Consider the following 15,537-nt stretch of genomic DNA (forward strand, 5'->3'; position numbering starts at 1 on the left):
CATCATACGCTGTGATTCGACATGAGTTAGGCTCTGCATGAATGAGTGTGGTAATTAGTAATATGTCTTCATGAGAGGACGCGATGTTAATCGATTTGAAGAAACGTTTCATTCATATTTAATGATGTTATTGACGATAGAGAAATTAACAAAGACCGTAGGATCATTTCTAAGTCTGGTGCAATGCAAATTAATAATATTTACAAATTATGCTTAATTATATTTTTGCTAGAAATATTGTAGGGTTTCCATTTACGGAATTGATTTGGCTAACGTGAATGACACGCTACTATTCCAAAATGAAGCGCCTATTTCCGCCCAGACCTCGAAGCTTAAAATAAAGTCTCCTTCTGGAACTCTTACTCTTTGACCTTGACTTGTAGAGGACTATGGGCGCTGGTGCATCAATTGCCACGGAGAGTAGATTGACGAAGAAGACTAAACCCACTCAAAGACATCAAGTAGAAGACAAAGTTACTACGAGACTATCGAACGATGGTCGCAACGACTCCACTAAAGTGCCCACTTCAATCGATGCCCGTATCGTTGCTACACTGCGTCTGCTCAATTTAACAAGACGTGCAGATCCAAAGAGAAACCAAAATACGCATTTTGAGCGCATCGTCCTTCAATTTGCTTTGGTGCGAGAAGCTTTTTCCGCTCTTCGCAGCATTTATCAACAACTTGCCAGCGTGAGTTTATCTGGAATTTTCCATTTACTCTACTTCATTTTGATTCAATTTAACTCTTACAGACTGACAAAGATGGACTTGACTTTGAGGGACTCAAAATGGCACTCATTGCTTTAGGAATTCACATTAACGAATACGATTTGACTGAGATCTTTTACGAGTCGGACATGGTACGAGACAACTCGCTTAGCCAGAACGAATTTGTTGTCTCACTGGCCATCGCGCACTTGTTGGGGCTTATTACAATTTGCGACACCAAAAAAGGAGTGTTAGGGAATACTTCCGATGACGTTTCTGTACCTACTACAACGATTGAGCAGCAAGCTGATCAAAGAGAAGTGTCGAAACTAATCAATAAAGCACTGGATTTGATGGTGAGTGCGTACTTGCTCTTCGATCATGATGCCAGTGGCACTATTCAGACATGTGAGGTACTCGATCAAATGCGTCAAAATGTTACAGGCTGTAACTCCCCTCGGCGTCTTGAGCGCATTAATAGTGGCTACACGTCGAAGGTCATACATGAAGAGCGCCTGAAAGAGCTGGATTTTGATCAAGACGGTACCATTACTTTCCAGGAATTTGTTCTTACTTTTCAGCGATGGGCTGGCTCAGATGATGAAGAAGAATGAGCTCACTGTCACTGCAAAGTAACAGAAGCATGAGACGCTACCATAGATACACGCTTACTCAGTTTCTGTATTGTAAATTCTCAATTCAAACAGAAGTAATTATACCAAAACGTCACCTAGCTGACATCGACAAAAATTGCCTTTTACCACGATGTCGATTTATCACGTTAGTGACGTTTGGTTCTTGCCACCTTATCGGTATCTGGCTTGCTGACGCTTGAAGTGATTGTGAGTTTTCGCGGCGCGTTCCAATAACAAATTGAAGATGTAAGGCCACCAGAAATTCGTCGTACGGTCATAAACGGAGTAAATAAAACAATAGACAACCCAGATAAAGTACACTGCAAAGGTAGACGCAAATTAACATTGCTCTAAAGTTAGCTCAGTCAAGTGTGAAAAGCTCGAAAGGCCCGTACATGGAAAGAAAAGCATCATGACGACAGGCAACAGAACACACGACGAAATAATGCCTAACCACAGTCTTACGACTGCTCCTATGGAAGACTAAAAAGTCAACAAGCAATTGAATTAGCAACAATCATCGCCCCAGCCATAAGAAAGCGTTTCTTACCGAAACATCCATCTCTATACTTGTCTTTGCTTCAGGAAATTGCTGATGCTCAATAAAGTAACTCAATCGCTCTTCTTTCTCCTTCCAGCGGGCGTCTAAGAATCCTTGAATATCCTTTACTACGTCCTCATAATGAAATCTCTGTGAATGCAAAGCTACTCGTCCCAGTGGCTGTTTCCCTGCAAGCAGTGTCTTCATCGACGGCACTTCCGTGTCAACTTTACGTCCATATCCCATTTCAAACGTCGGCACTTCGCCTGAATAGGATGGAAAAGCCAATGTAAGGTCATAGATATCGGGCTTGGCCTCTACCACAGCGTCCAGAATGATCTGCATGCCTGTGATACGTGGCAACAGCACTCTCTTCATTTTCGGGCGATTCTCGCGAGCTGCAAAATTTTGCGATTTGGTGACATACTCATCGTGGATAGTCGTTCCTTCGGGAAACACTACGAGCCAGAAGGGAAATTTATCAGCAATGAGTCCATCCATGTATTTCTTTATGTGCTCGGCGTCCTCATCGATACGGCGCCGTAAGAAAAGGAACTCAAATAAGCGCATACCCCAGCCGATAATCGGCAGGTATTTGAGCTGGTCCTTAAGTACAATTTTGATGTTGCCTGCTGCCTTTTGATAGCGCGCAGCTTGCCAAATATACCACCAGTCCGCATCCACTTGATGGTTTGCAATGAGAATAACAGGCTTGGACGGGTCCGATGGAAACTCACCCGAGACAGAAAGCTTGGTCTCTGGAAAGCTCGTGGACGTCACATCTACCCAAAGTGACTGTGCAATAGAGCTATCAAAACAGAGTGATTGTCATCATTAGGTGTCGAGATAGTGAACGCAAGAGCTCGGACGCACCCCATAAGTCGACGGTAGAGCGGCTTGTCAAATGGCCGCACAAGGCACCAGAGACAAAACTGGAGGAAGTTGATGCATGCACTATTGCATAGGATCCACAACAGATTGAGCGCCGAGTAAAGGTGAAATACCGCCATTGTCGCACTTGAGAATGCGGAAGTGCCAAGGAGAGTATCTAAGCAATGCTGAAATGCATTTGATAGGTGGAAAACAAGGTTAACTAGGGCAAAAAATCAGAAATAGGTATACTATTTACGATGAAAAAATTCAGCACACGCTAAAAAAAGCAAAAGGTCTTGAAAAAATGTGATAAAGACAACTTTGCTGTTCATTTTCTGCCTACACTGACCACATATAATTGATCCAATAGGTATGAAAGTTCTCGATAACTATGCCGTGACTGCAAAAGTGTGGTAATAGATAAGGCAGCTATGTGTAGTGAGCCTCGACAATTAAGAGAAAATGACAATGTTTAAGCTGCGCTACCGAATCACCAATGTCGCTTAAACCCTATACGGCAAGTCGGATAGCATTGTTTCGTAACTCAGCCTGTTTGACTCATGGTCCTTGCATCTTGTATGCTTGCGCCGCTTCTAGCTTGTAAGCCTTCACTTGCCTCAAGTCGGTGGACAACAATCCAAGTTCGTACTGTCCGAGTAGAGCTTCTCTTTTAGATCTCCTTTCAGTTTGTCGCGCCTTGACCACCCCTCCCTCATAAATTCTTTCCGTTGGGCAAATCGCCATGCCCGCCAATTGTTCATTTGATTTTAAGAGGCCACTTCCGGGTGCCACTTAGTCTGTCGACATCTTCTGAGTGACAATGAACATTGCAATCACGATGGCTCAAAATCGTGAGGACCGCAGTCAAGTTGCCCTTCCCTGTCACATTTGGATGGCCGTGAGAAAGATTGGGCGATGAAACCACCCTGGCTACTTTGCCACATGGCAAAAACTGAAAAAGGCTATGGAATCGATGTTCCTTCCACCGAATGTAGCATTTCAACAACGGTCGAAGTTTTTGCCATGCCGCCAAAACAATGGCACATTGTACGATTATGTACAGAAGCTCTGTGAGTTCGTGCCAGTATGGCAATTGTACCTGCCAGTGGCAGTAAGAATCACCATGTTTATGGAGGGATTCCTCCTCAGACTGAAGATTTCCGTCAGAGCCCGAAGACTTTAGAAGGTGCATTGCACTACTGTCAGGTCAACATGTGGGCAATAGGACAACCCGTTGGAAGCAGTGACTGCTGCTACCGGAAATCTAAAGCCAATGGATTTGGCGCTTTAACTGTCCGTAGGCAGCAAGTTCGCATGTCACTCATTCTGTCACATCCGACCTAATTATTCACTTGAGAGATGAACCTCCCAATACAATTCTCGTCGTAATGGTCCCGAGACACGTGGTATCAATACCATGAGGCGTTCAGGAGCGCCAGAATTTAGTAGATGCACGGCGGTCCACTGGGGCAGTTATAAGCTTTTGTGAGTGTGGAGGTAGAGCCACTCATTAGGGTTGAGCCCTTAGAGTATCGTTGTCCTTCACTAACGACACGTGTAACGGGGTTACACGTACCCTTGTGAGGAAGGTCGGGTCACACACAAGATGGTGTGAGTAGATGTGTATTACACAAGTTGGTGTAATCGCACAATAGTGTGGCTACACCATAACAAGAAGCCACTACGTGGCAGGACTGCCAGTAGTTATGCGTTTTACTATTTAATCAGGAAAGCCTAAGGTTTTGGATATAGGCGGCTTTCCGTAACTAAAACAATTATATACCGTTTTAATTTTGAGTGTAAGAGCGTCATTACCTTGGTTAAGGTTTCAAGTACTTAGAAGTAGCGGATTGCGATCCGCTACACTAGTACCGGATCTTGGAAAGAACGTAAGGTCGGTGGCCTTAGCTGAGCATCCTCTATACGGCAGCTTCGCTGCACTTAGTAGCACTCGTAGTTAATCTACGCCTGGATCGTTACGACTGATCCGTTGAGATGATGAAGGAATACTCCTATTTGCCCTAGGGTATGCAGGACTGGCTTAATAAGCTGATGTCCCTGCTGTGCCCTGACGGCGTGGAGTACCACGTTGCACAAGGGCCCGAGGTCATAAGCGCGCGCCTAGAAGTGTTTTCAAGTTATGAAAATGCTGTTAGAGCACTTACCGTAGAAGATGTCAGCGTCGACTGCGTTAATGACGTCACCGTCGACGACGGATGATTCCATCCAGGTCAGGCCGCTCATTGTGAGTGTTGAAACGTTCGAGGATAAGGATGGAGATAATCTCCTGCTTTGAATGAGAGAGACCGATATGGCTATGGCACCCGCCTTGCTCCAAAACGAGCAACAGCGCGTGGCACTAGCTATCCAAACTCGAGGGCCGAGCGCGAGAATGGGCACTGACGTACGGCACTTCAGTTGAAGTGGAGTTCTCCACTTGGAAGGAGCTAAAGCATCAGCTTCTGTGAGTGTTCTCGCCGCTTAATCAGGGATATCGCGTGAGATCGCGTTTCTTTGTCGCCCGACATGGCAAAAAGGAGTTGGTGGACTTTCTTCAAGAGCTGAGAACTCTCATTGCCAGGATGACAGCAGATCCATTCCCCGAGGCCGTTTTTATGGACGGCTCCCGCACTGGCCTGGTCAGATTGGAAGTCTTCCCTGTGCATCCGTCTTCTTTTGTAGAAGCAGTGAATGTGGCATTGATTGCCATATTCAACTTCAAGTCGGCACGACTTGGTTGGATAAAACACCCTCCGAGCTCGGCTAGCGAGCCTGAGCTAATATATCTTAGCTATGCTGAGAAAGAGGAGGGAGAGCTCCGAGCTGCTGAGCATGTAAACACCCGACAGTGTTTTATTAGTGGAGACACTCGTCATCTTCGGACGGGTTGTCCCTTGCGCATGGCGCGTAAAGGATCGTCGAACGACGTTCCGTATCTAGCTAGTCTGGTTTGTTTCGGGGAAACAAAAAGAGTCAATAGGCGCGGGGCGCCCTTCTGGGGGGAGAACTGATTTCTCTTGTGCCTCAAGTAGAAGAGGGCAGCAGCGCCCAGCCCCGAAGAGCTTCGTACTCTTGATCACGAAAAGTGAGTGTTAGCTGGGCTTGTTGGTCGAAAAAGCGACCGTGAAAGGCCCTGAAAGGCCATGGAAGACCCTTACCGATTCCGGGGTGTCGGGCAATTATGCTCGACGCTCCGCGATCAAAGGAACTCAGCTGTATGCTGAGGCGCTAAAAGCGCAGTTGGGTGACATGGTCACTGTTCGCCTAGCGACGGGGACACGTGTAACGGTCCCTGTGGACCTCGGAGATAAGTTCCTTGACTATGATAGCGTGGAACGCTGTCTAGTCTTACACTTGGATGCAAGGTATGACCTCATCCTTGGTATGGCATGGTTGACACACCATGGACCATGGATTGATTGGAGGTCGAAGACCTTGGGCGCTACGCGCACGTTTCCAAGTGTAGCTTGGGTGCGTCATGAATTCGCCTCTGCTAGGAAGCAGAAGCACTATTGGCGCGGGCACTAGACCGGGACGGTCAATGTGCTGGATATCGGAGTATCCGAGTTATCAAATACCGAAGGTGTATTGGACAAGAGTCCCGAGCATGGCTCGCGGGTTGAACGTTGAGTGACTCGTAACCCACTGTGCGCTGTTCACGTTACAAAGCAGTTGCTGCGTGCCAAAAATGGCATGATCGGACGTGGTCCGAGGCATCAAGGGCGAGGATTTTGTGATGAGTGTGGAGTGGCACGAAATCCACTGAGTGCTGCTCACGTTTTGTAGCAGTTACTGCATGCCAAGCATGGCATGGTCGGATGAGGTCCAAGGCATCCTAGGCAAGCCCTTCTGATGCGCATGAAAAGGCACGTTACCCACTGCGGAAATAGCAGCTCTTCGTCGGATGTTGTAAATAACATCAAGGCTCGGATGGAGCAATGAGTGGGGACACTGGACGACGCCGGGTGCGTCTTCCGTCTAGACGTAAACCCGTTTTAAAAAAAGGAGACGGCAAAGCCGGATGTTGTCTGCAAGACGCAGGGCGTCGATCTTGACACAGCGTGTGTCTACCGTAGACACTAGGTCACACCTATATACCCTTGTCAGCGGTATGATGAAAGCAAAAGACGGCGACATCACCCTCGAGATTATTTTCGCGGTGGATATTTTTCTTGAGCTGGATGAGATGTCCTTCAAATAGTTAAGCGGTGCTTGAAGGCAGGCAATTTAGCCGATGTGGTCATTATTTGACCGAACGAGGAGATTCACTCGTCGTCGCTTCTGGATGAAGCTGTCCTGAAGAACTCTAAGAGGGTGCTGAACGCTCGAAGTGGATCGTCAATCCAGAAGGATCCTTCGAATCCGTATTTTACTTTGGTACAGGAATTTCAAGACGTCGTCTCGGTCCAACCTCCGGACCGAGGTGTGCGGCATTAGATTGATTTGGTTCCGGGAACCAAATACTGCGTAACACGCCAATGACCCTTCCCAAGGAGCAGTGTGACGTCATTGACGCCTTTTTTCGCGAAGCATGAGGCAGGAATGATGCATGAGAGCAGGCCTCGCCATTCGGCGCCCACTTTTGTGTTTAGAAGCCTAACGGCAAGTGGCGTATCGCTCATGCTTATAATAAGCTGAAAGCTTCCAAATTCCGGCAAAGACGCCAATTTCTGGAACGAATGTTCTCCAAAACAATATGGTTGGCTGTACAAAGTACAGCGCACTCGACTTTATTGATGGATATTACCAATTGCTCATGAGAGCAAGAGATATTGTGCTGACAGCGGTATGTACTCCGAGCGGGATGATCTGGGAGTGGTTGGTGATGCCCAAGGGCTATCAAATACACCGGCAACATTTATCGTCTTAGGACGCAATTGTTCAGGCCCACCGAGCGTATACACAGACAAACTTCGACGACATCTTCGTTCACAGTCGTGCGGTGAAAAGGAGCAGAGATGTGGAAGACCACATCGTCCATTATAGAACGGTGCCGAGAGCATGCGCACTAATACGCTGTATGCTAATTTTGATAAGTGCATCTTCGGTGCGGACGAAATTTATTTCTTAGGGTGATCTATTTGGAAGCGTGACCATCGAGCGGATTCCTTAGGTGGCCATTGTGGACTGGCCAGTTCCAAAAAACCAAAAGGACTTCCCAAGTGGCTTGGCCTCGCTAACTACTTGCACAAGTATAGCGCGAATCATGCGGAAATGGCACGGCCATTGTCGAATCTCCTTAGAAAGGATACAGAATGGTGTTGGGACACCGAGTATCGGGAGACTTTCGACAGGGTAAAAAAAGTCTCCCAATACTGGTGTTGCCAGTCCCCATTCGTCCTTATAGTATCCTTTGTGAAGCTTCGGACTCTGCCATTGGGTGTGCACTGCTACAAGCAGACGCCGAGGAATGAGATCTGGTGATCGCGTTCAAATCCCGCCAGCTTAAGGCTGCGAAGAGGATCTACCCTGTCCACCACAAGGAATTACTTGCGATGAAGTATGCACTTGTTAAGTTCAGGGTGCTCTTGCTTTGCTCAAAGCCGTTTGTGATCTACATAGATCGTGCGTCATTATGGACTGCGACTCAGTCGCCTCACATCTCGCAGAGGATGGCCAGGTGGCTCTTATTCTTTGCAGGAGATAACTTCGAGGTGAAGTATAAGCCAGGAAAGCAGACTGCTTTGGCTGATGCGCTGTCACGCAAACCGGATTATGAGCTTGCTCATGTCACGACGGTGACGTCGACAGTGATGGATTTGATCCACACCACATACTCGGATGATAGTATGTGTGTAGCGCTGCTACAGGCTCTCGGGAGCAAGGAGTTTAAAAACTCGGTCAAGAAGTTGTCGGCGCTTTTGCGCGCACGATTACACCGATAGTCGTTGAGTAGTGCGGTGCTGTATTATAGCACCAATTCAAAGGATACACCACGAATTGTGGTTCCTCGCGATGAGGATGTAAAATAATGTATCCTCTATGAGGCCCACAACACCCCACTTAGTGGTCATCCCGGTCGTGAGAAGAGTTGCCACTATTACTGGTTTAAACTGTAAAAGAGAACGAGCACATATGTGCGCACGTGTGAGACGTGTCGGGGGGTAAAACATCTCCGGATGCGGAGGCGCCACTGGCCAGTTTACCAGTTACTCCGGGTGTTGGCAGTCCATGATCATGGACTTTGTGATTGGCCTGCCGAAGGACCCGGCACATAATATGGATGTAGTGGTTTTTGCGGACCGTTTGAGCAAGATGGCCCATCTAGCGGCAGTGTTGGACACCATTGCCGGTGTGGGTACGGCAACGCTGTTTCTTTTGACAGCATGAATAACTGGAGTCAATTGTATCTGATAGAGACCCGCGCTTCACTGGGAAGTTTTGGTCTACACGTGCTGGGCACCAAGTTGACTATGTCAGCACAGCAGACCATCCGCAGACCGATGGTCCGACTGAGCGCGTGAATTGCGTCGTTGAAGACGTTCTTCGCAGCGTCTGCGCTGCGAAGCCGAAGCACTGGAACGCTATGTTGCCACTTGAGAGTTTGTTATGTGCAATGCAGTGATCTATCGGCTATACGTTGTTCTACATGAACGGGCTTGTTGATACATGCGTCCCTCTGACGCCGCCATCCCATGGCTAAGGGTTTGGTGAAGCAGGAATAGCAAGAGCAGCTGACTGATGTTAGTCCCGTAACTATGTGTAAAGAGGTCGGAGACTTCTTGTCTACTAGACTTCTTGTCTACTAGACTTCTTGTCCTAAGACGCGTTCGCGATGCGATGGCTGAAAGCCAAGACATGCAGAAGGGATAGGCAGACGGAATAGGAAAATACATTGAGGTCGGATACCCAGTTTTATCAAATGTTAAAAATCTTCCTACACATGCAGCATCTGATGTAGTATGTACCGAATATGAGCAAAAATATTGGACCTTTTAGGATCGTGGCCAAGCGAGGACTAGCGTATACGCTGAGTCTGCCGAGAAAGATGCGCATCCACCTATTTTTTTATGTAGGCTTGCTTAAGCCGTACCGGGATCCGTCGCAAGTGAACGCGATAGCGTTGGCGCTGGGGCGGCGCCCAGAGGCACTCGAACGCCCAAAAGCTGAACTAGCAACTGATTTTGAGCACGGAGCGCAACAATTTCCGTTTTCAACGACACCAGGCTCTCTACCATTGCACGAAGTGACGTTTTCGCCTGTCAATGGCAAGAGGCTGCTCCGACAGAGCACGATAATCCTCAACGAGAGGCAGTAGGTGCATTAAGGGCTCCAGACTCTCGAGATCTTCCACACAGCGGTAGGCGACCTCGGAGAGATGCTTGGCAGAGTGATGATGACGACGGACTTTGTTCTTAAACGCTCGAAGAGCATCGCGATTCACCGGACGGCGATCGACTATGCGTTATCGTTGACCGCCGACTCTTTTGGGTAAAAATGGTGGCGTCCACTACCACGAGGAATGCATTGTGGGTCGACGTCGTCGACGGGGTTCTGCCCAATAACTTATGAAGTGGCTGGGATAGGCAAGTACACTCTTGGGAGTTTGCGCTTCACGTTGTCTTGCGCATCGCGCTTCTAGGGCTGCTGCCGAGAATCCAGAGATCCATAAGCTGAGCTAAAGCTATGACCTAGAGCTGCTGTGGTTGTAGACTCACCCGTATGAGAAACCACAAAGCTCGCAGGAGCGTTATAGATTTTTCCATATATCGCGGGGCGAAAATACGTAGGGAGTCGGCGTTGCGCCTTTTTTTGGCAAACTTAAATCTGACATGGCTCTCAACGCGCACGTCCACTTCTTTGTGTCTTCGCTGTGAGGTAGATAGCGAAGAAAGTTTCCGGTGCCGCTGCACCCATTGTTCAAGGAGATCATCTTCATCTGCAGCGGTTCTGCCAGCGAGAGCCCCACAGGAATGTTACGTATTGTGGTAACAGGAGCAACTCCTTTTGAGCTCGAATTCGAGCGCGGTACCGATCCATTGGGATCTCTCATGGTACCAAAAAGCGAGCTCGCAAATTTCTCCGCTGATCAAGCTCTGCTTGTGTTGTGACCGGGGCCCCGACTACGTAGACGCCTGACGATCGAGTGATTGCGTCTTTCGCATCAGTAGCGGGATCCGCCGAGCGGAAGTTGTAGGGTCCAAGACATGTAAATAAGGGCGCAGTAGAGCCGCCCTGTAAGCAGCCTCCAGTTGCTGCGTGTGTCCCTTGTCGAGGCGATCGGTAATAACTTTCCCCGGAAGCCGAGAGGTCCGGGAACGGACATGGTGTCCACAGGGTTTGAGCTGGGCTCACGCCGCGTCGTTGGCACACTTCATATTCCTCGTCATCCCATGCTAGGAATGAAGTGTCCGACTCGTAGTCGACTTCCTCCCACTCATCGACGCGGAGTTCTGTCGTTCGGGGCGGGCCCGGTGTGTTGCGCTCGGTTGTCGATGGCTTTGGATGTGCTTCACGTGAAGCCGCGGGCGTACTGTATGCAGATGCACCCTCTGCAGAAGAAGAAGGGCTTTGCCTGCGGGCGCCATCGCTACCAGCTAGGCTGTGTGTTTCGCGTGTCGTAGACGCAAGGCTCATAGAGCGGAGAATGCTTAAGTTGTTCTTAGAGAGCGTTAAGGTGTCTAATGGTGGATAGTGTAACGGGTTACACGTGCCCTTGTAGGTAAGGGCGGGCCGTACAAGATTGTGTGACCGGACATATGTGTGTATTACACAAGTAAGTGTAATCACACAGTGGTGTGGCTACACCGTAACAAGAAGCCATCACGTGGCAGGATTACCAGGAGTGATACATATTGCTTGTTTATTAGGTTTTACTATATACATTAGGTATTACTATATTAATTAGGAAAACCTAGGGATTAGATATTGACGGCTCTACCGCAACTAAAATAATCAAAAATAGCTTCGTTTTTTAACTGAAGTGTAGTGTTCTTACTTTGGGTAAGTTTTTTAGTACTTAGAAGTAGCGGATTGCGATCCGCTACACTAGTACTGATTCTGAAAAAAAACGTAAGGTCGGTGACCTTAGCTAAGCTTCTTCCGAGCAAAGCCTCGCTACATATACAAATATGCAGGATGTATAGTTAATGTTTGACATAAAGTATGTGGTCCACACAACATTTGTAATGGAATCTGGCCGCTCATTATTGCCGCCCATTACTTCCTATTTTCCGTATTTCTAATCATTGCCTTATCACGTGTAAGTTTTTGTATTAGCTGGTATTCTTTGGTATTCACCCATCAGACTAGCAGACTGTTACCTATATAGATACGTCCACAATGTCTTCTCGGGGCACCACCACACCTCGATAAGTATGGGCTTTGTGCTGAAGGCGGTGACTGCGACTGGTCATCCATTTGAGCTCAAAGGTAAGTTTTGATGTGAAAACAGAATTTGACGAAAATGAGATCCAGCCATATTTGAGTCGACGCATCAGCCGGTCGGACTTTAAACAGGAAGGCCGCGCACGATAATGGGCAATGACGGGCCATTCATCAGAAATCGAGGCTCTGCATGGGAAGGATTAGTGCGACATATGTCGCTGGTGTTTGCACCCCCTAACCCGGCCGTGTAAGCTTGAGTGAGTATTAGCGAACCATGTCCACGAGTCAAGCAGAGGCTGAGAAGAAGAAAATAAATCTTTTGTTTGGCTTGGACGCGCAGGTATCACATCTCTGTGAAATTATGAGACATCTGCGCCTTGTGTTCTCTCTCAGCTATGATGTAAGAAAAAGTCGACCTTCCACTCCAAAAAACCATCGTGGAGAAACGGCGATTCTTAGAAGGCGTAGGGGGTTTACTGGTAAGTATTTAGATTATATTGTACACCATAGAGGTCAAGAGTAATGGGACCTAGCCCATACCAAAGTGGCTTTATTTACGATGGCCTTACAGCTCAAAGATTTTGCCATCAACATTGAACTCCCGTGCTTTGTGACGTGGTGAAAAGTCTATATAGCTGCAAGAGTGTCGTGCCATTTTGTACGATGCTCAAATTGTACACTGGAACCGTGCCAAGCTATCTAGAGAAGCTGAAGAAGCCGATACAGATTTGAGAACCTTGCGAAAAGAGCACCTGTGAGTTTTAAGCTTTCCAGTGATTTGTGAGAGCTTTGACAGCGTGAAACGCTGTCTCGTTCTGAACCTGAAGTGATTATACAATCTCACTGAAAGTATAATCTTCAGCCATCGATCAAGTAGATTTTTTGGCTAAAAGGGCACACATGTCTCCGTTGAGTGATCAATAAACCTATATCTCCTAAATAGCAAAGCGCTTATGATGTTAATTTACACCGATGTCATGAAGAAGAGAGCTACGGCGTGCCACGGTTGCAAGGCGAGATAGACAATAACAAATATTTACAGCGTCCTTTAGAGCGTATGTCGTCAAAGACATGAGTTAGCGACGATATAAATACAGGGTGTACTTCCGGATGACGTTCACGCGCAGCTGAAAATTTGTAACTTCTGTGGCAGAGGCGGTGGATATATAGAAGTGCAACTGTAAGTCACGATTCTCTGTTCCACGGGGCCAATGGAGTCAAGCGATCATAAATATAGGAGCTAAGTCTTTGAGATATCAAGGATGATTCATTCTGACCACGATGTTATGATAGCACTACCGCTTGATGCGCCAACCGTAGGGGGCTACGATGCTGGACTGATTAGTGATAGTGAAGGCTTTCACTCGTGAAAGGACACATGATATATTTTTTGGTGGTCACCTCGGACGAGAGAGAAGGTACTGTTGTATGGGCGCTAGGCACTGACGGCTTTGCTTGTATAAGTCGGCTTTAACATTTGAACTCACGTGCGAAACGTTTAGATAGGTTGGACCCTCTCCGTCTGCACCAGTGCCTTTGGTAAGTCTGCAAATCTCAGCAGAGTGCTGACAGTCAGAATCTCAGTCCATTTACCCTACCAGACACGTCCGGTAATACCGGAATCGTGATCTTTTCTAACCGCCTGAGCAATAAGATTCATCTCACTTTTGTCAGCGATATCATTACCGGTAAGAATACGGCCGGCATATCCATCGACAAAATGTTTCGACAACTTGGACTAACATCGCCTATTGTTTTCGGTCAGGATCCGCGCTTTGCTACTCATTTTTGAAGAACATTATGCTGAGCACCAGATTATTTGTGCCCACCGTCGACCATCCGCCAGGGGGTGACCAGACGGAATGGGTCAATCGCGTGACAAAGGGTATCCTTCACAGATTTTTCCAGGTGAGATTGTGTCGGTGGAGCGATTTGCTTCCAATTATTAAGTTTACCAATAATGATGGAGTTCATGACTTTTCATAAGAGTTGTTTGATCACCTATTTTGGCGCCATATCGAAGTGACTCTGGTCTTAATTTTATTCGCTGATCATCCCGGCTACACTTTTAGCAAAATCAGGAATTTCAACTGATGTGCTCATCGATATACGACGAGTGATTAATGCCATGGCTGAGTGTCAGCCCGTGCAAAAGCAACGTGCCGAGCCCAGAGGCAGACGGAACACAAATAAATATAATGTGAAGAAAGGCGTAATTACACAGTCACTACATCGGACCGCTCGCGGTCGCTGAAACAAAGGATTGATATACATTTTTAACATGTCGAAAATGCACGAACACATTCTGTACTCTTCGCCGGTTTGCTGAGGCCATATCATGATTCTGCTCTCACGAGCCACTTAAATGTGAAAAGCTTTGCCGAGGACAAAGTGACGTCGCAAATCCCCCACAACATAAGTCATCTTCTGCCAGAAGGCGTCATATTAGATTTGAGCCGCATGAGGAACTCCGTACGCTCGGAGTGCACCAAATATGTATGTAGCTGGTTCCCAGACTTGGCCAAAGGCTTAAACTTAGCGAGATTCGACGTTATACCGTAACCAAGCGTGCTCACGAGACCCGGTTAACGGATGTTAGTTCACCACCTGTACTGCTCGGTGAGCATGGGATGTGGCGTGAATAATGGTTCGACCATATCACCAGGGCTGTAAGCAATAGTAAGTGAAAATACATTTACTTCGAGAACAGGTGTCAGGTGTAGATATTGTAAGGCGTCTTCTTACAAGATAACTATGGCGCTATTAGCATTTATGACATGGCGAACTTTGGTCCAGATCATCCCGGGGAAGGGACAGGGTCACATAGCGCCACAAGCTTTTCGACATGGCAGATCGCAAAGCAACAGGACCATCGAGACGAGCAGTGTTGTTCATAGCAAGTACTTGATGGTATGAGTTTCCATTTCGACGTCCACGTCATACTATGACCCTGGGTAGGTGAAGCATTTAGCAACGTTCTAGTCGGACGTTTGCGCCACCAATGCTGGCTTGTCAAGCTGTAAGACAGTCTAGAAGACGTGTTTTTTATCCTCATCCAGCGCGCGAATTGACGGCAAATATCCCCTGGAATTTTTGCTAGCACCCAGTGTCCCCACTATGAAAGATACTGTTTTACTCAATTGTAAATGCTGAAAGTGAGACGGCAGCGCTGACAAGGATTTGTAAGCAGTTAGACCAGAAAGCGCTTGCGAAGCGATACTTGAGCGCCTGTTTTACGCTCGAATTTAGCGGAAGCTCTAATGCAAAAGCCTATACGGGCCCTGCAAGGAGCGGCGAGCAACGCCATTAGATTAAATCAATAAATGAATTTGCACTCCCTGCGCTTGTAGACGAGCAGGCTGAGTGCAGAGGAGAGGCTAACGTGAGAGCTTCTCTCCTTCAGTGAACGGCTAATGCATTTCGTAAAGCTAAGAGTCGCTTCGACGTTCTT

The 15,537-nt window shown here is 47.4% G+C and overlaps 3 protein-coding genes across 3 annotated transcripts; 1 reads left to right on the top strand and 2 right to left on the bottom strand.

The window, feature by feature from the left end:
• Nucleotides 1-389: 389 nt before the first annotated feature.
• On the top strand, nucleotides 390-965 carry PHALS_09028 (conserved hypothetical protein; the record flags this gene model as incomplete). The annotated part of the gene is made up of 3 exons (XM_024721445.1): nucleotides 390-692; nucleotides 755-862; nucleotides 957-965. 3 exons carry the CDS (start codon nucleotides 390-392, stop codon nucleotides 963-965), a joined length of 420 nt encoding a protein of 139 aa, XP_024571585.1.
• Nucleotides 966-1,194: 229 nt separating this feature from the next.
• PHALS_09029 (1acylsnglycerol3phosphate acyltransferase) lies at nucleotides 1,195-2,896 on the bottom strand (the record flags this gene model as incomplete). The annotated part of the gene is made up of 7 exons (XM_024721556.1): nucleotides 1,195-1,225; nucleotides 1,285-1,361; nucleotides 1,430-1,464; nucleotides 1,618-1,665; nucleotides 1,741-1,828; nucleotides 1,896-2,694; nucleotides 2,760-2,896. The coding sequence occupies 7 exons, from the start codon at nucleotides 2,894-2,896 to the stop codon at nucleotides 1,195-1,197; spliced, it is 1,215 nt and encodes a 404-aa protein (XP_024571586.1).
• An 11,635-nt stretch (nucleotides 2,897-14,531) lies between these two features.
• PHALS_09030 (uncharacterized protein) lies at nucleotides 14,532-14,981 on the bottom strand (the record flags this gene model as incomplete). The annotated part of the gene is made up of 2 exons (XM_024721667.1): nucleotides 14,532-14,602; nucleotides 14,873-14,981. The coding sequence occupies 2 exons, from the start codon at nucleotides 14,979-14,981 to the stop codon at nucleotides 14,532-14,534; spliced, it is 180 nt and encodes a 59-aa protein (XP_024571587.1).
• Nucleotides 14,982-15,537: the final 556 nt, after the last annotated feature.

This window comes from Plasmopara halstedii (assembly GCF_900000015.1).
Source record: "Plasmopara halstedii genome assembly, contig: Scaffold_34, whole genome shotgun sequence".
In the NCBI taxonomy this organism is placed as follows: Eukaryota; Oomycota; class Peronosporomycetes; order Peronosporales; family Peronosporaceae; genus Plasmopara; species Plasmopara halstedii.